Source organism: Passer domesticus, chromosome 8 (genome assembly GCF_036417665.1).
Source record: "Passer domesticus isolate bPasDom1 chromosome 8, bPasDom1.hap1, whole genome shotgun sequence".
Taxonomy (NCBI): Eukaryota; Metazoa; Chordata; class Aves; order Passeriformes; family Passeridae; genus Passer; species Passer domesticus.
Window position 1 is genome coordinate 6,593,967 of NC_087481.1, and position 27,829 is coordinate 6,621,795.

Consider the following 27,829-nt stretch of genomic DNA (forward strand, 5'->3'; position numbering starts at 1 on the left):
TCTGCGGTGCTGAGCAAACCTGGATGTGTTTCAGGAATGCAAAGGGCCAAGGCCTGAGTCCCAGCCCCTGGCCAGGCAGATCCTGTCCCTCCCTCCTTGCTCAGGGCTCTTCCCGGGATGGGCTCTGGCATGTGGGGATGTGCAATGCCAAGGGCAGCACCATGGGGCGGCCCCTGCCAGGCTGCTGGGCAGGGACGAGGAGGCAATGAGGCTCCAGGCCTGCAAGGGTCACTTGTCTCCTGCTCCTGGCTCAGGTCCAGGGCCAGCAGCCATGGCCAAAGTGCTGCCCAAGTTGGCTCTGTCAGGGCCTTGCAGCTGCTGCCCATCCCTGTGCCCTGTGCAGCCCAGGCTGTCCTACGGTGTCCCTGCCCTGTGCCTCTGTCCCTGCAGGCTGTCGTCATCCCCCGGCTGCCCCACCTGGCTGGCCCCTTCCTTTACTGACAGCTCTGCCTCCTGCCTGCCTCTGCCTGCCCACACAAAGCCTTGGGCTGCTCCAGGCTCCTTCTGCACCACAGCTCTGCCCTGGGGGAGGAAATTCCTTTCACTTCATGTCCAGTCTTGGCCCCCCCCCAGTTGCCCTTGTGTTGTGTTGCACTGCAGTAAGCAGCAAAACAACTCCCCCAGACCCTGGAGTCTCAGACCTCACACAGGCATCGATGACCAACAGGGAAAGGAAGGCAACAGGATGGGTCTTGGTTTAGCGAAGCCCAGGATCCTTTATTGTGCCAGGTACCAAGAGAAGCAATTAAGGGGGAGAGGGGCAGTGGCTTGTCATGGGTTTTATATGACAGGGTAGGGGTGGAGTTTAGGGTCGGGGTCCAATAGCAGAAGGAGCAGGGCACTGCAAAGGAGTGGATCAGGGCGGACCACCAATGGAAAAATGTGTGGCGGGGACTTTGCAGTAGAATTTGGACCAATGAGGTTACAGAAAAGGAAAAATGTTCTGTGGCCACTCCTTTTTTGACCAGATGGGGTGGAGTGTCTTTTCCTGGGCTTGCAGGGGCATGCCCGACAGGGTGGAGGGGCGGAATCCTCTTTAAATCACGCCCCTCACTTGATGCTGTCTGTCTGGGTACAATGCCTGCTTCCTGGGGCCGGGGGACTCTACACCCTTGGTGCCATTATTTCTTTCTCTGGGTGTTTTACACAATGAAGAAAAACTCCAGCCGCTCTGAAACCACCCTTCAGTCCCTCTCAGGCTGCTCCTGTTCTGTCCTCAGTCTCCACACCACTGAGCCAAGAGCCACCACCTTCTACCTGCTGGTTATATGATGAGGCGTCCAAACCTCATCTTGGGAGATTTTTGGTTACTTTCCAAGGTCTGTGAAAATGGAAAAAAGTGGTCAACTTTATTTTGTCCCACATCTTGCAGTAACAGAACAAGAGTCAATAACTCTCAACTGAATGAGGGTGGATTTACATTTGTTAGAAGGAGAAATATTTTAGAATTATGACAGTGGCACAAAACTGCAACTGTTTTTCCAGAGAACTGGATTCCCCATCACAGGAATCACAGGAATTGTCCAAGAGCAGGAGCTTTGTGCAGCCTGACCCAATGAAACCCCCTCTGATCCCCAAGGACAGAATTCCTGTTGTGTGGGTTCTCTGATGTGCTGGGTACCCTCACAACGCTTCTGGCCAGAATGTCTGCTGAGGGCAGCCAGGCTGCTGCAGGGGCAGTGACCTCACAGCCGTCACCATGGCAGCCCTGTGCCCTGGGCCTGCCTCTCCCCTCTCCTCTGCCCTTCCCTTGTCTCTGCTGGCATGAAGAGTTTTGTCATTCATATCTTGTCCCCAAGGTGCTGGGGCCAATGGCTTCCCAGGCAGGCTCCTGGAGCAGAAGTGGCTTTTCAGAGCCCAGGCAGAAATGAGCCCTGAGGCAGCAGCTCTGCAGTGCTGGCCACCAGGCCGGGCTGCCAAGGGAGGCTTCTGGCCATGGCCTGCAAGCAGCTGCTGCTGCCAAGGTGCCTTTGGTGCCTCAGGCTCTGCCTGGCACAGCTCCCAGCACGGCACTCTGCCCTTGTGCCCGAGCCCTTCCCTGTGCTGGGGCTGGCCTGGGGCTTTTCCTGCAGTGGGACCTGCCCTGCTCCTGGCACAGGAAAGGCAGTTCCTGCTGGAGCAGGAGGCTCTGCCTGCAATGGGCTCCAACAACTCCAGCAAGGCCCTGTTGACTTCAAAATTGCTTCCTGGAGCACTATATTCAAATAATTGTTATAGTTCCCGTATTGTGGAGTAAATAACTGTTTTTTTAAAAATTTATTCTGTGGTGTAAATAAGGTGTGTTATCTAATCATGATCAGAATCAATCAGAGCTGTATTTATATAAATATATCTGATATTCCATTGTTAATCCTGTGGGACAAATTGAATTAAGGTTCAATTCTACCTGTCCAATCTTTTACACCTTTGACAAAGTCTGGGCCTGGGATTCGATCCAGCCGCTCCCAGTCTCCTCTTTCAGAAGGAATTTTAGAAGTCTAGGGGTCCTGCAGGGGTTTGAGGATCCATGGTGGGTGTTGGGTGTCATTTCTCCACCTCATGACTCAGCAGGAGTTTCTCCAATAAAGAAATAAAGCTTTTGTCTGAAGCTCCCACTGTGCCCATGACAGGAACACCTGTGAGTGTCTGGGACATCCCGGCTCTTTGGCAGCCTGGGGACTCCTGGGATGTCACCATGGAGCCCCCGTGAGTGCCTGTGACAGATCGGTGCCTTTGCAGCCCAAGGTGCCCTGGGATGTCACCATGGAATGTCTGTGACTGCCTCTGAGCACAGGGCTCTTTACCATCCCCAGAAACCCCTGGGAGGTGTCCATGGAGCCCCTGTCTCTGCCTGTGACATTCCAGCTCTTGAACAGCCTAGAGACTCTTGGAAAGCCTCCATGGAACCCCTCTGAGGGCCTGTGACAAATCTGATCCTTAGCATGGCAACCAGGGCTGGGACCAGCTGGGATGCTTGGTTTCCACAGGGTGGGGTTCAGGAATGGGATTCCCCAATTTCCTGGTCCCGCTAAAACCATGCTGCCGATTGGTAGCCTCCCGCCTCCCATGGAAAGCACAAAAGGCAAAGATCCTGGGCTAGGATAGGAACAATTTATTTGGAACAGCAACAAGATCAGGAACAAACAGGAACAGCAACAATATTGATAACAAAAGGGATAAGAAAAATGGAAAACTACAACTCAGCTGACTGTCTCTTCCCAGACACAATTTCCTCCTGCCAAGAAAGGACACTCTTCTCCTCATAGGAAAATAGAGAGATTCCCTTTCTTGCCCATGGCAATGACCTGAGGTGGGAGTGAATGTAACGACACAGCCATGGCCAAACCCTCATGTTCATCAATCCCACATCATGCCATCGGCAGGGGCAGGAGAAGGGACAGGTGTCTTCCCAGTATGGATCACTGGGAACATGGATCACCAGGACTCTGACCAGCATGGGTCATCCAAAGGGGGGATGACGCTGCAGCAGTGCATGAAGCTCTTCCTGCAGTTGGGGCATTTGCAGGGCTTCCCTTACCGGTGCCTCTGTTGGTGTCTGGTTAAATTAGAACTATGGATGAAGCTCTTCCCACACTTGGGACACTCGTAGGGCCTCTCCCCAGTGTGGATGTGCCAGTGGGTGATGAGGGTGGAGTTTTGCTTGAAGCCCTTCCCACAGTCATGGCAGCGGAAGGGCCTCTCCTCTGTGTGAATCTGCTCATGCAGGCAGAGATGTGAGCTGGTCTGAAACCTCTTCTGACAGGTGCCGCACTCATAGGGCCTCTCCCCAGTGTGGATGCGCCGGTGGGTGACGAGTTGGGAATTGCGCTTGAAGCCCTTCCCGCAATCAGGGCAGAGGAAGGGCCTCTCCCCAGTGTGGATGCGCCGGTGGGTGACGAGGTGGGAATTCTGCTTGAAGCCCTTCCCGCAGTCGGGGCAGAGGAAGGGCCTCTCATCGGTGTGAATCCTTTGGTGCCTGAGGAGATTGTAGCGGGTCTGAAACCTCTTCTGACACTCAGGACATTCATAGAGCCTCTCCCCGGTGTGGATGCGTTGGTGGGTCACAAGGGTGGATCTGTAGCTGAAGCCCTTCCCACACTCCCCACACTCGTAGGCCCTTTCCCCTGTGTGGATCATCTGGTGGCTGATCAGGTGGCTGCTCCACCTGAAGCTCTTCCCACACTCCAAGCACTTGTAGGGCTTCTCCCCATCATGAAGCTGCTCATGGATCACCAGCTCTGATCCCTGGCTGAAGCTCTGTCCACCTTCCTGGCACAGGGTGGGTCTTTCCTCCTCAGAGCACCCTGGGCTGGATTTGGAGCCCCTCCTCCTGCAGTATCTCAGGGAATTTTCTTCCCCACTGGATTCCTGTGCCATGGATCCACTCAAAACAGCCTCTTCCACAAGGTTCTGCTCTGGAGATTTGTCGTCGCTGGTCTCCATCCTCAGCTCCTTGTCTGGGGAAGGCAGGGCAAGGAGAGGATGGGATTTGCCTCCGTGCCAGAGGGAAGGGGAAGGAGATCCTCCCGGTGCATCCCTGGCAGGACGGCGTTGAAAGCAGGGTTGTCCTGCAGCCTTGGGCTGTGCTGTGCAGGGAGATGGAGCAGGAAAGAGAGGGAAATGAGCTGTGACTTCCTCCTCACCTACCTGGTGGTCCCGGGACATCTTCCTCTTCCTCGCAGCCTTCTCCTCCATCTGGCAGTGGTTTGGGGATGGGAAATTCTGTTTTGGGAGGAAAACAAGAGATTAATGCATTGAATTTTGTACTGGTTTGAGGGCAAACTAGGGGGAGAGTCTAAGCCAGAATTACAATTTAATAAGAAAATTAAGATCAAGGCAATGATACAGAAACACTGCCTTAAATGGAAAGAGTCAGGATATAACCTGACACCCTGTTGGTCAGGGTGGTGGTAGCAGTCCCATTAAATGGTGGCTGCAGTCCTGTTGCAGTGATGATCGTGATTCTGTCAAAGCAGTGATCCTGTAGAAGGGTCTGGTCCTCCTCTGAAGGTCCAGTGGTGGTGATGGAGCTCTTGTCCTCTGGCAATCCAGTAGCCAAGGTGCTCCTGGTGTCAGAAGCCTCCGCTTATATCCAGGTAGGAATGCTTGGCTCCTCCCCCTGGGCGGAGCATCCCACAATGGGATTATGTCATTTTATCAGTCCTGCAGGGACACTCAATGGCCCATTCACAGAAGAGAGCCACTGGAGGGCATTATCAGGGCTGAGTCATGGAAGAGATAATGAACACTGCCCAGCCTGTTTATAACAGTTTCTAAAGGTGAAGATGGAAAACATGCATTTGGTTACATCTTGGACTGCAACCTGAAACAGTGGGGTAATCCCTGCTAGGGGGTGAACACCACCTCCCTTACCCAAACTGGCTCAGGTGTAAAACCCCCACCCTGGGAAGGCCACACACACAGGGGACAATGTCACACTTGCCTTGCCCCGGGGGAGGTCTCTGTCCCTGTCACTCTCTTGCCCTCCCCCTTTTTTCTCTTTTATTCCATCTCTCTCTACCTCACATTGACTGTTCAATAAAATCCACTTTGCATTTGGTCTTGTTAGCACCTTAATTGGGGCAGAGGCATCTCTAACAATTTTCTTAACCAGATTGTGTACAATATTTTGGCACAGTGAGTTCAGGCACTGTTCTCTGACCTTGACAACAGCATGGTTCCCTCCTCTGTGGGAGGAGGGCTCTTTCTTTCCAGAGGAAACTTGGAAACTTGAATGCAGATTCCTCTGAGTGGCTTGGGGGAGAACTGATGAGGAAAATGGCTGTTGTGGGTGGCCAGTGTAAAGAAAATACTTTGTTATCCTTCCATTAAATGTTTGTTAAATCACCAGAGGAAAGGTTGCAAATGTTACCAGGGAGACTGATAAGGTTCATTCACCCCAAGGTTTGGAGCACAAGGCTGCTAAAAGTCCTAGAAGAAGCCCAGCTCAAGTAGCTAAATTCCCAAATAACTCCACCATTCTGAGGCTTGGGGACTTTTCCATATGTGAGAACAATTATTGTCCCTGTCACCTTTGTCACAGCTATACAGATTTTTCCTCCCTTTCAATAATCTCTATTGGGTGAAATTTTCACTTCTTTTTTTTTTTTTTTAATCAGAACCTTCCAGCAGCTGAGCTGGAGCTGTGCAGGAGCCGTGAAACTTGGAATTGCCACAGAATTGCTTCTATTGTTCATTTATTAATGTTTGGGATTTATTTGTGTTTTCCTCACATGTGACTTCTGACAAAATCAAATCTTCATAAAACTGATTTATACAGTATTAAATTTAATTTCTGCCAAGTTTATTTTGTCCAGTGCCCAGGGGATGCTGGAAGGGTCTCTGTGCCTCTCACCCTGGGGGATGCTTGGGAAGGGCTTGGGGGGCGTTGTCCCTCCCACCCCAGGCCATTCTTGAGGGGGTGTCCCTGTCCCCCAGGGGGGCGTCCCTGTCCCTGTCACCCCAGGCCATTCCCCAGGGCGTCTCCATCATTCTCACCCCAGGGAATGCCTGGGGGGTTTCCCTCCCTCTCACCCTCATGTCAAGGGGATGCTCAGGGCAGTCTCGTCCCCTCGTCCTGTGGGATGCTCGAGGGAGTCTCCATCCTGCTGGCCTCGGGAAATGCTTGTGCAGGGCTGGGAACCAGGGGCTCTGTGTCCCTCTCACCGCTGAAGGTGCTCAGGCCTGGGGGGACTCTCCGACCTTCTCATCCCTGGGGAGGCCAGGGATCCTCAGCAGCCATGAAAGGGGGCACCACCAGAGCCCCAGAGGGATGAGACTGGAAATGGGACACTCCTGGTGGCTTTTTTGATTCACTTTTGCTTTTTGAAGGTTTTTATGGACACCAGGTGACTTCTGGAAATGGACTTGGGCAGAGGACCTTCAGACTCACTGTGCTCATCCCTTGTTTTTCCCGAAACCAGGATTTCCCATTCCCAAACCTTGGCCCAGTGGAGGAGAAGGCTGCAGGGAAGAGAAAGATGCCCTGAGAAACGCAGGCAGGTGAGGGGGAAGTCAGTGTCCCTTTCCCCTTCTCTCCTGCTCCATCTCCCAGCTCAGCATGGCCCGTAGCTGCAGGATAGCCCCTCTGCCTTGGCCATCCTGTTGGGGATGCACTGGGGTTATCTTGTTCCCTTTCCCTTTGGCATGGAGGCAAATTGCATCCTCTCCTTGTCCTACCTTCCCCAGAGAAGAAGATGAGGACGGAGACCAGAGAGGACAAATCTTCACAACAGAACCTCATGGAAGAAGCTGTTTTGAAGGACTCCATGGCACAGGAATCGAACGGGGAGGTAAAGCCCAAGAGATCCCACAGGATGAGGGCCTGCAAACCCAGCCCAGGGTGCTCTGAGGAGGAAAGACCCACCCTGTGCCAGGAAGGTGGACAGAGCTTGAGCCAGGGATCAGAGCTGGTGGTCAATGAGCAGCTTCCTGATGGGGAGAAGCCCTACAAGTGCTTGGAGTGTGGGAAGAGCTTCAGGCAGAGCAACACCCTGATCCGCCACCAGATGATCCACACAGGGGAATGGGCCTACGAGTGTGGGGAGTGTGGGAAGGGCTTCAGCTGCAGATCCACCCTTGTGACCCACCAACGCATCCACAACGGGGAGAGGCCCTATGAGTGTCCCCAGTGTCAGAAGAGGTTTCACACCAGCTCCAATCTCCTCCTGCATGAGCGGATTCACTCAGAGGAGAGGCCCTTCCTCTGCCCTGACTGCGGGAAGGGCTTCAAGCAGAATTCCCACCTCGTCACCCACCAGCGCATCCACACTGGGGAGAGGCCCTACGAATGTCCCCAGTGTGGGAAGAGCTTCACCCAGAGCTTGCACGTGACCAGACACCAACAGAGGCACCAGAAAGGGAAGCCCTGCAAATGCCCCAACTGCAGGGAGAGCTTCGTGCCTGGCTCCAGCTTCATACCCAATTGGAGGACCCACGCTGGGAAGAGACCTGTGATCCATGTTCAATGTAATCCATGCTGAGAAGACACCTGTCCCTTTTCCTGCCCCTGGAAATGACCTGATGTGGGATTGATGAACATGAGGTTCTGGCCAGGGCCATGTCATTATATCCAATCCCTCCTCAGGTCATTGCCAGAGGCAGGAAAGGGTCTCTCTCTCCCTGAGGAGAAGGGTGTCCTTCCCAGGCAGGCAGAAATATGTGGCCAGGATGACCCAGTGAGTTGTGTTTTGGTTTTCCCTGTACATAGATTTTCTTTTCCCTTCTGTCAGCAGTATTGTTTCTGTTCCTGTTTGTCCTTTATCTCGTTGCTGTTCCCAATAAATTGTTCTTATCCCAGCCTGGGATCTTTGCCTTTTGTGCTTTCCATGGGAGGCAGGAGGGCAGCGAGCGGCAGCGCGGTTTTAGCGGGAGCAAGAAATTGGGGAATCCCATTCCTAAACTCCAGACTGTGGAAACCGAGCATCCCAGCTGGTCCCAGCCCTGGTGGCCATGGCAACAGCCTTGGGAGCGGGTCCCTGGCTGGGGCTGTGGGAACCTCTTCCCTCTGGTGCCCAGGGACAGGACTGGAGGGAACGGCTGCAGCTGAGTCGGGGCAGGCTCAGGTTGGATGTCAGGAAAAGGTTTTTGCCCAGAGGCTGCTGGGGCACTGCCCAGGCTCCCCAGGGAAGGCTCCCAGCTCCAGGGCTCTCTGAGCTCCAGCAGCGTTTGGACAGCGCTGCCAGGCCCAGGCTGGCATTCTTGGGGTGTCCTGTGCAGGGCCAGCAGTTGGACTCCAGGATCCTGATGGGTCCCTCCCAGCTCAGCCAATTCTGTGGATCTGGGATCCCATGACCCATAGCAACAGGGTCCTGGCCCTGGTTGCCATGCTAAGGATCAGATTTGTCACAGGTCCTCAGAGGGGTTCGATAGGGACATTCCAAGAGTCTCCAGGCTGTTCAAGAGCTGGAATGTCACAGGCAGAGACAGGGGCTCCATGGACATCTCCCAGGGGTTTCTGGGGATGGTAAAGAGCCCTGTGCTCAGAGGCTGTCACAGCCATTCCATGGTGATATCCCAGGAGTCCCCAGGCTGCCACAGAGCCAGAATGTCCCAGACACTCACAGGGGTTCCTGTCATGGGCAAAGTGGGAGCTTCAGGCAAAAGCTTCATTTCTTTATTACAGAAACTCCTGTTGAGACATGAGGTGGAGAAATTACTTCCAACAGCCACCATGGAACCTCAAACCCCTGCAGGACCCCCTAGACTTGTAAAGTTCCTTCTAAGAGAGGAGACTGGAAGAGGCTGGATCCAATCCCAGCCCCAGACTTTGTCAAAGGTTTATGTATAAAAGATTGGACAGGTAGAATTGAACCTTAATGCAATTTGTCCCACACGATTAATGATGGAATACCAGATAAAGTTCTATAAATACAGTCCTGATGGATTGTGATCATGATTAGTCAGAAAGATCTTAACCACAGTACTGGAATTATAACAATTATTAGAATATGCTGTTCTAGGAAGCAATTTTGAAGTCAACAGGGCCTTGCTGGAGTTGTTGGGGCCCATAGCAGGCAGAGCCTTCTGCTCCAGCAGGAACTGCCTTTCCTGTGCCAGGAGCAGGGCAGGTCCCGCTGCAGGAAAAGCCCCAGGCCAGCCCCAGCACAGGGAAGGGCTCGGGCACAAGGGCAGAGTGCCGTGCTGGGAGCTGTGCCAGGCAGAGCCTGAGGCACCAAAGGCACCTTGGCAGCAGCAGCTGCTTGCAGGCCATGGCCAGAAGCCTCCCTTGGCAGCCTGGCCTGGTGGCCAGCACTGCAGAGCTGCTGCCTCAGGGCTCATTTCTGCCTGGGCTCTGAAAAGCCACTTCTGCTCCAGGAGCCTGCCTGGGAAGCCATTGGCCCCAGCACCTTGGCGACAAGATATGAATGACAAAACTCTTCATGCCAGCAGAGACAAGGCAGGGGCAGAGGAAAGGGGAGAGGCAGGCCCAGGGCACAGGGCTGCCATGGTGATGGCTGTGAGGTCACTGCCCCTGCAGCAGCCTGGCTGCCCTCAGCAGACATTCTGGCCAGAAGCGTTGTGAGGGCACCCAGCACATCAGAGAACCCACACAACAGGAATTCTGTTCTTGGGGATGAGAGGGTTTCACTGAGTCAGGTTGTACAAAGCTCTTGCTCTTGGATAATTCCTGAGATGGGGCATTCACTTCTCTGGAAAAACAGTTGCAGTTTTGTGCCATTCTCATAAATGTAAAATATTTTCGCCTTTAAACAATTGTAAATATACTCTCATTCAGTTCAAAGATATTGAGCCTTGTTCTGTCACTGCAAGATTTGGGAAAAAATAATGTTGACCACTGTTTTCGTTTTCACAGACCTTGGAGAGAATCCAAAAACCTCTCAAGATGAGGTTTGGAGGCTTCATCCCATAACCAGCAGTGAGAGGTGGCAGACTCTGGGCTCAGTGGTGTGGAGACTGAGGACAGAATAAGAGTAGCTGGGGAGGGATTGAAGGGTGGTTTCACACATCTCGGAGTTTTTCTTTATTGTATAAATCAGCCAGAGAAAGAAATAATGGTACTAAGGGCAGCTTGGGAAGCCCAGACTGGACACCAGGAGAAAGGAATTTCCCTCCCGTCCCGGGGGAAGGCTGTGGTGCAAAATATCCCCTAGAAGGAGCCTGGAGCAGCCCAAAGCTTTGTGTGGGCAGGCAGAGGCTGTCAGGAGGCAGAGCTGTCAGCAAAGGAAGGGGCCAGCCAGGTGGGGCAGCCGGGGGATGACGACAGCCTGCAGGGACAGAGGCGCAGGGCAGGGACACCGTAGGACAGCCTGGGCTGCACAGGGCACAGGGATGGGCAGCAGCTGCAAGGCCCTGACAGAGCCAACTTGGGCAGCACTTTGGCCATGACAGACACAAAGAGCACCAAAGCGCCAGAGGGTCATTCAAGTCCTTGTGCTGTGTCTGTGCTGCTGAGCTGGGCTGGGCTCCTGGCCCAGAGGCAGCTCCTGGCAAGGGCAGCGCTGCAGAGAGACAGCTCTGGCCAGGAGCAGCTCCTGTGCACAGCCCAGCAGGGCTGGGGCACTGCCAGGGCAGCTCAGGGACACCAGCAGGGCACAGCCAGAGCTGCCAGGGGCTCAGCACTGGCAGGGGCTGGGGGATGTCCCAGAGGGGGCTGTGTCACAGCGGCACCTCTGTGGCTGTGTCCTAGAGGCACAGGGCAGCTGTGATGTCAGCAAGGGGCTGTGTGACAGCACAGAGTGGGCTGTGTGTGGTCACAGGTTGGACTATGACATCACAGAGTTTGTTGTGTGAGGTCATTTAATAGCAACAGCATCACAGGGGATTCTGTGTGAAATCATAGAGCAGGCTGTGATGTGAAAGTGTGTGCTGTGACATTACAGAGTGGCAGTATGGCATCACAGAGAGGATTGTGTAACATCACGGAGGGGGTTGTGACATCACAGAGCTGTCCTTTACATCATAGAGTAGGGAGCTCCTGGCTGGACACTTCAGGCACACGGAGGGAACAAAGACACAACAAAACCAAACCAAATCCAGACAATCAAACCAGAAATGAACCAAGAAATATGTGTGTGTGTGACACAAGGACAGTGATGGCAAGGATAAAAGGAATATGGCCTAAAAGCTGAACAGAGCTCAAAGTTAACATTTCTTAACTTACACCTTAACCTTTACTTCTACTGTAAATGTACATTTTGGCAAAAGAACAGCACTTAACAGTGTTTAACCTAATTTATAACATATGATACAGCAATATAAGAGATTAATAACGCTTAACAATATTTAATTTAGCTAATAACTTATATTAAGCATAACAACTTAGGATTTCATTTATACCTTAACCTGAACTGATGCCTTCAATTTCATAATTTAGCAAAAGAACAGAGCTTAAGAGTATTTAACCTCACTTATAACCTATGACTTTGCAATTTAAAAGAGAAGTAACACTTAACAATGTTTAACTTAGCTTATAACTTATGTTAAGCTAAACGACTGAGCAAAAGAACAACTCTTACTAGCATTTAACTTAGCTTAGACCTTGTGACTTAACCTTACTTACAGGCCTGACTGAGTCAGCTATCCAAGGCACTCCAACCCCTCCAAGAGCAGCATTTCTGCCACATTTCCCCAGCACAGGCACTCCTGTGTGCACACAGACACAAAGAGGCAGTGCAAGGCACATGTTAATGTCTTACCACCAATGTCTTAAACCACTAAGATACTGAACACGCCTCTGTGAAACATGTATGTTAAAGATGACAAAACCCAGGAGCCTCCTCTTTCTTTTCCACTCAACAAAGAAGCAGCAGGCCCAGCCCTGGCCCCATCTGAACCAAACCAAACCAAGCAGCCCTGCCCCGGGCCGAGCCCCTTCCCCCCTCCCCAGGCCGCCCCCCATGGGCCCCATTCTGACCAAACCAAACCCAACAATGACCAAACAGGAAAACAAAAGAGGCTACAACACCCTAACCAGAACAAAGCCAGCCACAGCCATTAAAATATTACCATCAAGTCCCCTCCCCCAAAACAACTAAAACCAAAACACCTACAACCTAGAACCCATACAAAATAACTCAACAACTGAAATTAAACACAAAAAACCCCAAAAACCAACCATAAAAACAATCCTAACACATCCCAACCACAACTCCCACCACAAGTTACTGGCAGGTCAGGTGTTAACCCTTTCAATACTTCAATCCTCCCTTGAGTAAAAGAAAAAAGCAAAATACAAGCATGTAAAAGAACGACATGAAGCCATTAAACTCAGTAAAGAAGAAATTAAATCCCAATTTAAAAAGGAAAAAAAACCTTAATCTGAAAACTAAAATACTCTTATAAATTATAAAGAAAAACTTTTTTTTAAATTACATAAAACGATTTAAAAAAAATTAAAATTAATATCAAAAACTACCACACTAAAATAAAAAATTAAAATAACTGTAATTTCATCAAATGTTTAAACAGAAAAAGAAAGTAATCCATTACCCACAAGAGAAGATCTTTATTCCCAGAGATAAAAATAATTTTAGAAGTAAGTAATAAAAACTTTTACCTTTAAAGAACTCAGCTTTAAAACAATACCCTATAAGTTGACATGGCCCATCAACAAGCTGTAAAAAACTTGTAGTAATAAAAACAACTTCACAATAACAAAGTTCCCCAGACAACTGTTATCCACGACAAAATTAAGAGCCACAAAAAAAATTTTCCTGTTGTAAAAAAAATCTCCATAACCATAACAGGAAAAACTTTATTCCCTTAGTGAACTAAAAAAAGACTTTTCTAAAAAGAGCAAACTAACTAGAAATTTTAAGTTTACTTTCTTTACATTATCAGTAAAAAAAAAAGTTGTAAAGAAAAAGTGTTCTAAAGAGTGTATTTTAATTCATACTACTCTTTTTCTTTTAGTTACTTATAATAACATTTTATTTATACCCTATAAAATTTTAAGCCTACTTTACCTTTCTCCAAATCCTATCTCACCATAAAACAAATACATAAATAATTAATGGACACTAAATCCACCACACTCCTCAACATATTAATTAAGAAATATCAAAATGAGAAAAATCTTAAATTAACAAACCAAAATCACTACAATGTCATAATAAACATTTTGCCAAAGTTTCAATGATTTTCTAAAATTGCCAGCAAAGGCTGTCTTGTTGTTTTGAGCTCCAGAGGACGTCTTGTTTGTATTCCTCCAGTGCGTCCAAACAATTGTAATTTCTTTTAAATGTCTCCAGAGGCTTGTTCAGCCTTTTAGCTCTTCAGTGCATGAATTCAGTGTCCCAGGGCTCATTAACATTCAGAACACCTTAACAAGCCAATCCTCTAGGAATAATTTGATTTCAGTTTTCAAATAATTTGTGGTTAATTAGGCAGATTTCAGAAGTGTATTCAAACTGAATATATTCTATTTAAAAATACAGTGAGAAAAGATATTTTAGGTCCTGTTTAGGTTTATTTTTCCTATTAATACATTGATATGTGCAATCTCCAACTGATATTGAATCCAAGTACCTCCTCATGCAGTTTGAATAGATATGAAAATCAAGATCCTTCATGGCTGTAAATCAATCACACTCTGTCCCTATCCCCACCCCACCATTTCCCCATCCAAGCCCTGGCACTCACAGCAGCCTTGTGCAAATCTCAGCTCCCTCCAGCCCAGGCTGCACCTGCAGCTTTCAGCTCCTTGGCTCCAACTCCCACCTGCTTTCCTTGGAGAAGGAGCTGCCCGAGACACAGAGAGATGTTCATTTCTTGTCAGCCAACAAAGCCAAGGGAAGGCACAGCTCCATCAAATGCAAAAGTCATTCTTCTCCCTGGCTCTGCCCTGGCCCTGTTCCCCACAGCCTGTCCTGTTTCCTTCATCCCTCCTTTGCCAGGCACTTTCTGGGACAAGGGAGCTCTGCTCTGGCTATGGAGGGAGGTCCAAGTGCAGCCACTGGAGTGGGAACCACAACTCATCAGGTTTGTGTCCTTGGAGGGACCAGGAACTGGTGAGACTCAAGAGGCACAGAACGGTTTCCCTTCATGGCCAATATAATAAATGTGAACATGATAAAATTTAATAAATTTTATAAACATTAAAACCCTTCCCCGAGCTCCTTGTGACAGCAACATCTGACATGTCCACCATCCACAAGGCATTTCCATACTGGAAGGATTTTAGACAAAGACATAGGAAGAGGTGATAGAAAAGATAAAAACACAACTAAGATGCTGACTAAGAAGGTATTTAAAGTTTTGAAAATTTGGGCAACTCCCTGATGCTCAAATCATGAAACCAGTCAAAGGAGACACACTGGAATAACTAGAGAACAGCTGCAGGAGGAAATCTGGGAGCAAGGGGAAGGGCATAGATCCAGCTGCTCTAAATGGAGAGATGTCCTTAGACACGGCTGTTTAACCAGGAGAGCTGGAAACACCTAAAGGAAGATGGCCATGAAGTACTAGGCTGAATGTTGCTGGCAAAGGTAGAGGGGAAGATCAGTATTTTTTCTCCTGCCATCAGTAGAAGAATCCATGAGATTCAGGAAACTCCTGTTCCTGCTGGGAAAACTTTGCCATTTCTTATAAGTACTCAAGTAATCCAGATTAGAAATATTTTCTGGTATATTATGAAACTAACAGGTATTAAAACCTGTGCCCCTTCCCAGGCAGACATCAGCTGTGTGCCCATGAACAGGCAGTGCCACTTGTGCCCTGAGGTGCCCAGCTGGGATTGGATCTCTCCGAGAGCACCCGAGGGAGAGCAGAGCACCTTGCAAGCTGCAGGTCCCTGACAGCCCTGCAGGGCTCCTGTCCCATCAACATCTGCTCTGCTGCCAATCACAGCTGGGATAGCACCGCCCCTGCTGTGTGATTGACAGCTCTGCCAGGGCTGGGGGCGGGGCTCTGTCCCACCACAACCCAAGGCCTGACCCAGCCCTGGCCCCACACGGGCATTCCGAGCATCCCGAGGTGTCTCGGGACATCGATCTCATCCAGCCTCTGACAGCGACCACGGTGACACTCTGGAACCTCATGGAGCCATGGGTCACTTGTGACAATGCGGGTCCAAGGAAATTATGGTGGGACTGTGGAACTTCATGGAATCAAGGAAACCATTGTGCAGTTCAGGGGCCCTGCGGAAGCTCATAGAAACGAGGAACCATTGTGACACAGCAGGGCCGCATGGTGCCAAGGGACCACTGTGACTCTGTTGGGGCTCATGAAACCAAGAAGCCATTGTGACATTGCCAGACTTCATGGAATCAAGGAGACCATTGTGATGGTGTGGGGACCCATGATATCAGCGGAACATGGAACAGGTCTGCCTGGTTTGGCCTCCTGGGGCCTGTCTGACAGGTCCCCCTGAATTTGAGATGTCAAGGGCCACTTCCTATCTGACTGTGAAGCACTGGGCTCCATGCTTTCCTTCCTATGGAAAGGAACTATCTTTCTTGTCTAGGCTCCCATGGCTTAAATTAGGATTCCACCTCTAAAATTCCCTATATCCAAGGCTTTCTCCCAGACAAAATCTGCCAATACAGTAAAGTCTATCTAGCCTTGGCCTCTGGTGACTGCCTCTCATCTGCCCCTGGGGCTCGCTCTTGTTTAGACTGAGATCCCTGGTGCGAGGATACGAGGTTTGACTCCATTTTCATCAGAAGGCTGATTTATTATGTTATATATTATATTAAAATACTACATTACAACTACACTAAAAAGAACAGAGAGAAGAAGATCAGAAGGCTACAAAGACAAGAATAGAATAGGAATGAATAACAAAAATCCTGTGACTGCTCACAGCCTTGGCACAGGTGGCTGTGATTGGTCACTGATTGAAAACAATCCACATGGACTAATGGAAGATGCACCTGTGGCACTCCACAGCAGCAGATAGTTATTGTTTACATTTCTTTTCTGAGGCTCTCAGCTCCTCAGGACAGGAAAAATCCTAGCAGAGGCTTTTTCACTAAAATATCATAACAACAGCTCGCCTGTTTTCTTCCTGTGGAGACCACTGAGGCACTGTGGGGCATTGTGGAGCCAAAGGGCATTGTTACACTGTAGGAACTTGAGGAACCATGGGGTCATTGTGATACTGTGGGGTCTTGAGGAACCGTGGAGACCATTGTGACACTTTGCGGTTTTGTGAAATGCAGGGGCATTGTGACACTGCAGAGCACTATGGATCCAAGAGACCATTGTGGCACTGTTGAGCCTCACAGAACCAAGGACAACGCTGTGGTTCTGTTGAGCCACATGGTCCCAAGGGGCCAGTGTGAAGCAGCAGGGCTTTGTGGAACCAAGAGGCCATTGCTGCATTTCAGGGCCTCATGGAGCCAAAGGGCCGTTGTGATCCTGTGGGGCACCATGGATCCATGGAGACCACTGTGGCACTGCAAGGACCCATGGAATCATTGTGACACTGTGGGGCCCCAGGGAACCAAAGAGCCATTGTGACCCTGCAGGGCCTCATGGTGGGAAGGGGTCATTGTGACACTGTGGGAAGCTGTGGAACCATTGTTGCACTAGTGGGCCCCAATGGAACCAAGGGGCCATGGTGACACAGCAGGGCTTCATGGAACACAAAGACCATTATGACACTCTGGGGCCTTTTGGAACCATGGAGACCATTAAGATCCTTAAGCACTTGTGTAACCAAGGGGCCATTATGATGCCACAGGACATCATGGAAGCAAGAGAACCACTGTGATGTTGCAAGACTTCATGGAAGCATAGAGCCGTTGTGACACTGCAGGGCCCTATGGAACCAAGAGAACACAAAATAGGTCTGGCTGCCTTGGCCTCCCAGGAGTCACCTGACAGGTCTGGCTGACCTTGGAATGTGGAAGGCCACTCCCATCTGCCCCTGAAACACTGGGGCTCTGGGCTTTCCTTTGTATGGAGAAGAACTGTCCATCTTTTCCAGGTATCCATGGCCAAAATTAGGATTCCACCTCCAAGTTTATGTATATCCAAGGATTGCTGCCAGAGAAAAGCTGCCAGGACAGACAGGTCTGGATGGTCTTTAACTTCTGAGAGCCAGCACTGACCTGTTTTCCAAACACTGGAAAGGGCTCTATGCTTCTCTTTTTGTGGAAAAAATCCTCCTTCTCCAGGCACAAATGTCTGAAATTAGGATTCTGCATTCAAAATTTTGAATATCTAAGGGTTGTTCCCAGACAAACCTGCCAGGACAGGCAGGTCAGGCTTGCCTTGGCCTCTGGCGGCTGCTGTTCTTCAGCTCCTGAAACATGGGGGTTCTGTGGTTTCCTTCCTATGGAGACCAATGTGACACTTTGTGGCCTTGTGAAATGAAGGGGCTATTGTGACACTGCAGAGCACCATGGATCCAAGGGACCATTGTGACACTGTGGAGCCTCGTGGAACCAAGGACATCACTGTGGCTCTGTTGGGCCCCATGGTCCCAAGGGGCCAGTGCAAATCAGCAGTGTGGGAGTTAGCTCGGCTGTAACTTGGAGTGAGCCAGATTTTGTCCTGGATGAACCAGGCGTGAGTTTCAAGCCTTGGGAGTCATTTGTTTACCTTAGGATGAGCTTGGGAATTCCCTGATAAGCCTTTAGTGTTGTTATGCTAAGTTGTCCAAGTTCTGCTTCCCTACTGGTTACTTGTTTCCCCTATATGGGTATTGTTCTAGAGTGTTCTACCCACAAGTGTATATATTGTTGCTTTGTCTCAAGTCTTTGGATCCTGCCCGTCATACTGGGCTTGACTTCTCCATGTTTACTGTTTTTCACCCCGTTATTGAAGTGCTTTTTGGGCAACTCCATTGATCCCGCTCCTTTTCCTTTTTGCCAACTTCACTCTTAAGTCAGGGAACCAGAGAGGTTTGTCGCAGCCACCCTCACTGCGACATCTGGCCCCTTAGCAGGGACCCTGACATTCAGTTGCGTCAGCTGGGGTCAGCTGAGAGATAGGCCAGTGCTCCTCGGGACTGTGGATTGTGCTGGGCCCAGTGGATTTCCCATCACTTTGAGGGACCTGAGCCAGCAGTGGTGGGGATGATGACGGTGTCCTCACGTGGAGGATTGCAGATGGGTTTGGGAAAATGCAGGACATTCATTGCCCATTTTGCCACCGTGTTTTTAAAATATGGATCCACATCCCATAATTGATTTCGGGTGTGTTCCCAGTGGCTGTTCCCCCCAAGGTGGAGGAGAAAAATGGGTGGCCAGTTGTCCAAAGTAGAAAGCAGCTTATATGGACACTTTAAGTTAATTCTCACTGATCATGAAAAAATATTTTCAAAGAACAAATTAAAATCAATCGTGAGGTGAATCATTAAAAATTTTCCAGACACTTATGCTGATGAAATCCATACCACTGAATTTTGTGACTCTGTGGGATTTAAATTGTGCAACCTTTTGATCAAAAGGGACCCCATTGCACCCCACATGCTCCCCTTCTTCTACACCATCCTTGAGACCCTTCACCAGCAAGCTCTGAGTCGAAAACTTGATCCATCAGTCACTCCTAACCCAGGACCTCCCCTGAAATCTGCCTTTCTTGGACTCTCCATGATGGTCCAAGATGGCAATGGCCACGCTGTCTTGGAGCATTGTGCCCTGGAGACCCAAGATGGAAGAAGCCCCAATGTGGCTCGGGAGCCTGGCCATCCTCCCTCCATCTTGGCTCCTCCACTTCCTGCTCCCACAACCTTCTCTTCCACTTTGAATGAACCTCCAGACTCCATCCCCATGACTGCAGGTCACACCTCCACTGTCATTCATTCCACCTCCACCCTGGGCCACAGCTCCAGAAAATGACAAAATGGCAGCGCCCTTTACTCACCCTCCGGCAACAACATAAACCCCATGGTCAAGGATACTAAGCCAAACTGTCACACTATTTCTAATCCAAGTGTTTCTGCTCCAAGTTATTCTTCCTCCCCAGAAGACAGTTTGCATTCCCCAGAGCCACCTCTCCCCTCAAGCCTAGAAGATCCCTGGGAAAGGATCTGGAAGGAAGCAGTTAAGGAAGGAGACTGGCAAATAGTCTTGAAACTCTTCATTGCCCCAGGACATGATGAAAGAAGGGAGCAGAATCCCAGGTATCAGCCATTGGTTTACAGGGAAATCAAGGAGCTGTGTAGGGCAGCTAAAGACTAGAGGCAGGACTCACCTTGTTTCAATGGCATAATGAGGGCCATGTTCACAGCACATGTAACCCCCTATGATATAAAATATATTATGACCTTGTTTTTATCACCTACAGAATACACTCTGTGGGAAAGGGGGATGGAAGTGATTACTAAATCAATTAATAGCAGATTATGCTAATAATGAGGCAAGGGCACAATTGACAATCAGTCATCTAGCTGGAGAAGGACAACACAGCCTGCCAGATGATCAAGCAGCAGGTATCCCCAGAGAAGTACTGGACGATATAAAAGAGATGGCTTTGAAAGCTTTAATCCAGGTACCGGATGGTAGCACCCCCCGTTTGGACTATGTAAACATAAGACAAGAACCCTGAGAGCCCTGCATAAAATTTATTGAACGCCTTAAACAGGCACTATAGAAACAAGTCCGGGATGAAAAGACTCAAAATTAATTACTAAACTCATTGGGGGTAGCCAATGCCAACCTGGAATGTAAGAAAGGGCTGCGTGCCCTTCCACTAGAGATGGAACCCACACTCCTGCAGATGATTGAGGCTCTAATTGCCGCAGGACAGCAGAACATGTAGCGGCCGTACAAGCCCAGGCCATTGGGCAAGGAGTTGCAGAGGCCCTAGTGGCCATGCCATTCCCATTTAAGGGGCCCCAGCAACAATTACAGGGCCCAAAAATATGTTTCCAGTGTGGTCAACAAGGACATTTTAGAAAATATTGTCTCTGGGGTAGGGGGGTATCCGGTCCCTAACAGAAATCGACATCAAACTAAGCAGAATTTCTCATTTTGCAATGGCCCAGTGCAGGCTGGGATTATGATCCACCCTCACAGCTGGCCTAGGGCAGGCCTGGAGTGGACTTGTGGCACCTTGGTGGCACCTTGGGCTTGGCACAGCCTTGAGGATGGTCTATGTTTTCTACAGAGAAACTCAAGAGTTTAAGAGTGCTTCAAAACATTAAAAAGACAAAACCCCTCTTTGGCTGTGTGCAGCCAGATCTCCAAGCAAAGCAGATCCCAAGTGAGTGAGGAGAGACAGGATGGGGTTGGGGAATGTGGAGCAAGGTTGTTGACACTGGGTCAGAGCTCAAGGCACAGCTTCTCTGACCAGACCAGACCTCCTTAGGAGAGTCCCTGGATCAATATCAGTCACAGAATGCTGCAATCACCTCTTGTGTACTAAGAAAAATAATAAAAGACATCCTTTAAAATAGGAACACATGTTTATTAGAAAATCTTTGAAATATTTCTCCAAGAGGAAAACTTCCGGATGAACAGCACTAGAGCAGAGGGAAATCAAGGCAGAGCCATGGTTTGTCAGGACTTGCTTGATGCTAATAAGTCCCATGGTGCATTTGGAGCTGAGCCCTGGAACCTCAGGCCCTGAGAGGAGATTGCACAAACCTGTCCAGGAGTCAAAGTCAGAAGAAAACCCCAAAGTGTTTCAAGGCATGAATGGGTCCCAGTAAGGTCCATCCCCAACACAGGCTCCTCAAGGACTCCTTGGAGGAGAGAATTGGAAGCCAGGATGGCACAAAAACTTCTCAAAGACTCAGTGTGAAAAGGAAAATTCAAAGTACTTTAAAAACCTTGAGTATCTCAAAGCATTAATGAGCCCTACTGAGTGTCAGTACAAAGCTCTCAAGGGACTCATTAAAGCAGATAATTGGGGCCATGATTGCACAAACTTCTCACAGAGTGTGTATCAAAAGGGAAACACCAAGTACCATCAAATAACTGAAGTACCTTGAAGCATTAATGAGCCCCAATAAGTGTTGCTCCTGACAAAGCCTCTCCAGGGACTAATTACAACAGATAATTGGAGGCCATGAGTGCACAAACCTCTCAGAATCACCAAGGTAAAAGCAAAAGCCAAAGTCCTTTGAAAAACCTGCAGTCCCTGGGAGCATTCAGGAGCCCCCAGGGCCATTGCTGAGCAAGGCTCCCCAGGGACTCCTTCCAGCAGATCCTTGAGGCCACTGGGATGTGGGCTAGGGGGGGATGCTGAGGGCAGGACAAGGGGCTGACAGTGCCCAGCCTGGCTGGGGCTGTGCCAGGAGGCCCCAGGGCCTCAGGACAAGGTGTCTCCTCCCAGCCCTTGCTGGCACAGACCCTGCTGCTGTGCCCCAGGCCACCAAGACTTGGCTTCTCTTTGTCCCCACCTGTCATCAGTGCCTGCAGTCCTCTGCTCTGCCTGGGGCCTGGGGACACTTTCTCATTTGTGTCCCTCAGTGGGACCCATTAAAAGTCCAAGAAACTTTGGAGTTGGATTCTGACTTGGAGTTCTGGAGAGGTTTCTTCAGCTGCCTCTCAGGGACTGATGTTCAGGGCCTGAGCACAAAGCCCCAGAGTGTGATTAAAGTCCTTGTGCTGTGTCTGTGCTGCTGAGCTGGGCTGGGCTCCTGGCCCAGAGGCAGCTCCTGGCAAGGGCAGCGCTGCAGAGAGACAGCTCTGGCCAGGAGCAGCTCCTGTGCACAGCCCAGCAGGGCTGGGGCACTGCCTGCAGCCACCCTGGGCACAGCCCAGAGGCACCGAGGGGTTAAACTCAGCCTGGGCTGGGAGCACACAGCAGAGCTCACTGAGGGCTCACTAAAGCAGAAATCATCCCAGGTTTCAAACAGTCATTCTCTGGCTGTGGAAGAGAAGCTGCAGTTCCTACAGGGATCTCCTGGAGCTGGCACATCCCACAGCTTTTAGGAGCTTTCAGGAGCACTCTCAGAGCTGCTCCAGGGCAGGGATGTGGCCCCAGGGCAGGGCTGGCTTTCCCTGCTGCCCCAGCCAAGGCACAGCCCAGGGCAGCTCCTGTTGCCAGGCTCTGCTGCAGGGCTGAGCAGCCGCAGGTGCAGCCAGGGGTGCCCAGGGCTGTCCTGCAGAGCAGGCTCCTGCAGCCCAGGGCGCTGTGCTGGGGCAGGGACTCTGCTGCCTGCCAGGGACAGCTCTCAGCCGGCCCGGGGAGCTGCTCCCAGCACTGGGGAGAAGCTGTGGGGGGAAGGAGCCACCCTGAGCAGGGCAGGTGCTGCTGCTGAGAGGGGCTGGGTAGGGCAGGGCTGCTCCCAGCTCCACACCAGCCTGGGCACAGCTCCGGAGGACACTGCCCAAAGAAGGTGAGCCTGGCATTGCTGGAAAGATCGGGAGTTTTCCTGAGAGTGTTTTCAATTTCTTTCCTTGAGAAGGATGGGAAAATTGGGGTGATGTGAAAAAGGTTTTTGCTTTTTATATATTTTTCATATATTTGTAGCCATGTAAACTACTATTATATAGTTTTAAAAATATAATTCTTACTTAACTCTATTAAACTCTTAATTAACTCTATTAAACAACTATTATATGCTTATATAACCATAATCCTTAATTAACTCTGATAGATTTCCTAACCTTTTTCTCAGAGTTTAGAGCAGTAGCCTGACTTTCTAAACACATTCCTGAAATACTCTGTAGTCTTATTATAAGGAAGAGGACATACAAGACGAACGTTTTGGATTTTGACCAGAATGTGAGCAGTCATATCAAAAAGTGAAGGCAAAGAAACCCTTGGACCTACTCCCATGGCATGAGCCAGGGGTGTGTAACTGGGCTAACTGAAAGTCCTATTGGATGTTCCTGTTAAATACCGTAATTAATCAACCTTAATAATTGTTGAAATCAGGGGCCAGGTGTGCCCCACTCCCACTGAGACACCTGGAATCTTCCAATAAATGTCTGTTTTTTACTTTACTGTTCTAACACAGTTGCAAGGGGTTTTTCCTCTTTTGATTACAGAGAACAGGGGGACGAGAGAAGCAGAATAGGAATTGTAATCCCAGAGACCCAGAACATTCTCAAGTGAAAGGGACACACAAGATCATCAAAGGAATATTTGAACATTTACAGGGACTCCAGAACTGTAACTTTGGCTGGTCAGTCTCTCTGCTGGGAGCCTCCCAAAGGGCCCTCAGCCACTCCTCAGCCCTGACAGCAGCAGCATCACCTCTGCAGGGCTCAGCAGGGCTCTCCTGAGCTGCCCTTGCCCACCTGCACACAGAGCCTGCCCCAGCCAGGGCCCTGCACACAGGCAGGTTTCTGTAGGGCCGGGGCCAGGGCACACAGGGTGGGATGGGCTCTGTGAGCGCTGGCAGGGACAAGGCTCCTCTCAGGAGGGAATGTCCAGGCCCAGGGAGATGCTCAGGCACGGAGAGGGGGCTGAAGAGAGCAGTGCTGGGGCAGGAGGGCACTGTTGGTGTGTGGGAGGTGCCGGGCACAGCTGGGCACAGGAACACTGTCCTTAGTGCCCGGCTGTCTCTGCCCTGCCCTCTCAGGCACAGCACCACAACATCTTCTCTTGTTTCTGCACTGCCCTGATATTGTCACTGTTATCTGCTGTTCTCAGGGAGGCTCTGGCATTTGCAGCAGCTGAGTCAGGCACTGCCCTTGGCATTCCTGCCAGGCAGGGGTTTCCATGGGAATGGGGTGTCCAAGCTTCCCTGGCACCTGTGGGGCTGTGGGCAAAGCAGTCCATGGGAAAGGGGAATGAGCTGAGCCTCCTCCCTGAGATCCCATCATGGGCGCAGCCAGGATCTCCTTGCTGTGCCCTTCCAAGCTCTGAGCTGCCCTCCTGGGTGCAAATCTGTGCCAGAGCCTCTGGCAGTTCCCTGAATGTCCCACGGAAGGGCAGAGCTGCCACAGCTGAGGAAATGCTGCTGGGTTTGCCAAGGGAGCCGTGAGTGTCCTTGGCACAAGGTGGTGCTGAGACCTTGCCCAGAGACCTCTAGAGCGAGTGAGACATTCAGGGATCCCTCTGCTCTGGGCAGGGTCTGGTTTATGCCAGGATGAGCCTGGAGTGTGACTGTGCTCTGATTGCAGCCAAAGGTGCAAAGCCAGGGCAGTTGGGAACAAGCCCATCCAGCCCCTCACTTTCCCTCAGCCACAGGGAATCCTTTGCCTCTCTCATGTCTCAGTGGCAAACTCTTGAGTGCAAAAGGAATGCTGGGGATTTCTGACCTCAGAGAGCCAGGAATGATGTGTGGGTAGGAAAACAATTCCTAAAAGCAGCTCCTGCTATCTGTTTACTTTAGACCGGGGAGTGCAAATGTAACCAATGTTTTCCACATTAGGATTGATTTCCCTGACAAATCCTGAATATCCAGCCTTGTCCCTCTACCCCATGGCCACACACCCAGGGCAGTGGGGCAGGGATGGCTCCTTTAGAGCCCCCACAAACAGCCCTGGCTGTTCCTGGCACACTCAGCCAGCACAACTGGAGCTCAAGCAGGGACCTGGGGGAAGGTTTTCCCAGAGCAGGAACAAGGGTGAGCGAGTACCACTGGAACAGTCTGCAGGGAATGGCCCAGGTTTGGCTCAAAGCAGCCTCTCCTGACTTGTCACTGTCCTTTCTCCATGAACAGGTCCCTACATGCAGCCCCAGGAAATGTCCAACAGCAGCTCCATCAGCCACTTCCTCCTGCTAGCATTGGCAGACACGCGGCAGCTGCAGCTCCTGCACTTCTGCCTCTTGCTGGGCATCTCCCTGGCTGCCCTCCTGGCCAACGGCCTCATCATCAGCGCCGTAGCCTGCGGCCACCACCTGCACACGCCCATGTTCTTCTTCCTGCTCAACCTGGCCCTCAGCCACCTGGGCTCCATCTGCACCACTGTCCCCAAAGCCATGCACAATTCCCTCTGGGACACCACGACCATCTCCTACACAGGATGTGCTGCTCAGCTCTTTTCCTTTCTGTTCTTCATCTCAGCAGAGTATTTCCTCCTGACCATCATGTGCTATGACCGCTACGTGTCCATCTGCAAACCCCTGCACTACGGGACCCTCCTGGGCAGCAGAGCTTGTGCCCACATGGCAGCAGCTGCCTGGGCCAGTGGCTTTATCAATGGTCTCATGCACACGGCCAATACATTTTCCCTGCCCCTGTGCCATGGAAATGTCCTGGGTAAGTTCTTCTGTGAAATTCCCCAGATCCTCAAGCTCTCCTGCTCCAAATCCAACATCAGGGAACTTGGGCTTCTTGCTGTTAGTCTGTGTTTGGTATTTGGCTGTTTTGTGTTCATTGTTTTCTCCTATGTGCAGATCTTCAGGGCTGTGCTGAGGATCCCCTCTGAGCAGGGACGACACAAAGCCTTTTCCACCTGCCTCCCTCACCTGGCCGTGCTCTCCCTGTTTATCAGCAGCTCATTTTTTAGCTACCTGAAGCCCCCCTCCATCTCCTTCCCATCCCTGGATCTGGCCCTGTCAGTTCTGTACTCAGTGGTGCCTCCAGCCCTGAACCCCTTCATCTACAGCCTGAGGAACCAGGAGCTCAAGGCTGCAGTGTGGAAACTGATGACTGAATAGGTTCAGAACATTAAACTGCTGGCTAATTTCTGCATATCACTTATAATAAAACCCCTCTTTGATACTTCTTGTTGATTCATTTTGGAGATTAATTTCCTTTGTTTTAATTTTTTCCTATAGAACAAAAAGAAATGTCATCCCTTATGCCATTTCTCATGTAGTTTCTCTCCACTTTCCCTGTGGCCACAGACTGTGACAATGAGGGACTGTGCTCTTGGTGAGATTAAAGGAAATAAAGGATCCCCCAGCATAGTTTTCCCCAGAGATCCGTCTATTCTTGCCTTCTCTGGAGCTGCAGCAGCAATGTCTGTGTGCAGAACTGGGGGCAGATCAGTGCTGGCACAGCAGCTGTGCCCAGCAGCAGCAGCAGCACTTGGTGTTGCCAGTGCTGCTGCCATGGCCCTGCCCCGCTGCCCTGGTGGCCCTGGTGTTGCTGCAGGGCCTGAGTGCTCTCGGGGCCGGGCACAGTCCTGGGGGTGGCAGTGCCGGGGCTGCAGCAGGGACAGGCCATGGGCACTGCTGGGGCAGCGCTGACGCCTCAGGCCAGGCCCTGGGGGCTGCAGGCTCCTTGCCCAGGCTCTCTCAAGAACACGGCCAGGCCAATGCTCAGCACAGAAAAGCCCCAGGCTGAGCAGCCCCAGGCTGGCCGTGGGCAGGCTGGGGGCAAACAGCATGGCTGGGGCTCTGCAGGGGCCCTGGGGGAGACGGGAAGGAGCAGCAGAGCAGGGGCTGATCCATCCCCAGTGTGCTGCACAGCCCAGGGCAGCGTCCCAGAGCGTCCTCATGGAGCTGTCAACAACATCCCCCCTCTGCAGCCCTGGCCTCTCCCCCAGCTCACACAGGTGCCGCATCCTTGCAGGCACAGCCACGGCAGCACTGGCTCAGGAGCCCCTGTTTGCATTGCACAGAGCAGGCAGGAGCACCCCCATGCTGCTGCTGTGGGGACATGAACCTGAGGGAGCACAAATGCCATCAGCCCCTGGGGCCAGCAAGGGCTGGGGGACTCCAGGGAAACCACTCAGCTTTGTCCTGGCCTCTGCAGTCAGCCAGAAAGTTTGTTCCCATCAACTGGGAGTTTCCTGTGCCACTGCAGACGCTGTTGCTCAGAGCCAGGGATGCCTAGCAGCCACCCCCAAACTGCCCCAAGAATTTCCTTTGCTTCACTTTTGCTTTCCTTACCCATCCCCGATCCAGGTTTCTTCCTATTGTCCAGACCTGTTCCCTCCCCTGCAAACAGCCCATCCCTTTTTGCCCTTTCCTCTCTGGCCCCACTCCCCATTGCAGTTCCTGACTTGGCACCATGGGAACGTCCCTTGGGGAGCAGGATCATCCTCCAAGTGCTGCAGGAATTGTCGGCAGGCTCCTGCAGTGCCTGGTGCTGCTCCCTTGCCAGAGGCAGCCCAGGCCAGGGGGGCACATCTGGGCTGCTGTGTCTGCCTGTGGGGCTCCCTGTTCTGGGCAATGAGGAGGAGCTGCAGAGGCTCTGCAGGACTGACAGGATGGGCTTTGGGGCTGGCAGGAGAAGCTGAGGCACCTGGGCTGCTGGAGCTTCTGAAGAGGAGGCCCAGGGCTCATCCTGCAACTGCTGCAAGGGTGGGTTCAGAGAATCCCAGAATCAGCAAGGTTGGAAAAAACCTTGGAGATCATCAAGTCCAACCTGTGCCCTGACACCGCCTTGTCTCCCTGAGCCTCCTCTTCTCCAGGATAAACAACCCCAGCTCCCTCAGCCGCTCCTCACAGGACTTGTGCTCCACACCCCTCCCCAGCCTTGTTGCTTTTCTCTGGACACGCTCCAGCCCTTCTATGCCCATCCTAAATGGGGGGGCCCAGAACTGGACACAGCACTTGAGGTGCTGCCCAACCAGTGCCCAGCACAGGGGAAGAATCACTGCCCTGCTCCTGCTGGCCACACCATTCCTGATCCAGGCCAGGA

The 27,829-nt window shown here is 51.1% G+C and overlaps 1 protein-coding gene across 1 annotated transcript in view; it reads right to left on the bottom strand.

The window, feature by feature from the left end:
- Positions 1-3,513: 3,513 nt before the first annotated feature.
- Positions 3,514-27,829, bottom strand: part of LOC135305558 (zinc finger protein 883-like) — a 176,520-nt gene continuing 152,204 nt past the window's right edge. The window contains exon 4 of the mRNA XM_064429292.1: positions 3,514-4,244. Coding sequence (XP_064285362.1) covers positions 3,514-4,244 — 731 coding nt within the window. The remainder of the gene's footprint in view (positions 4,245-27,829) is intronic.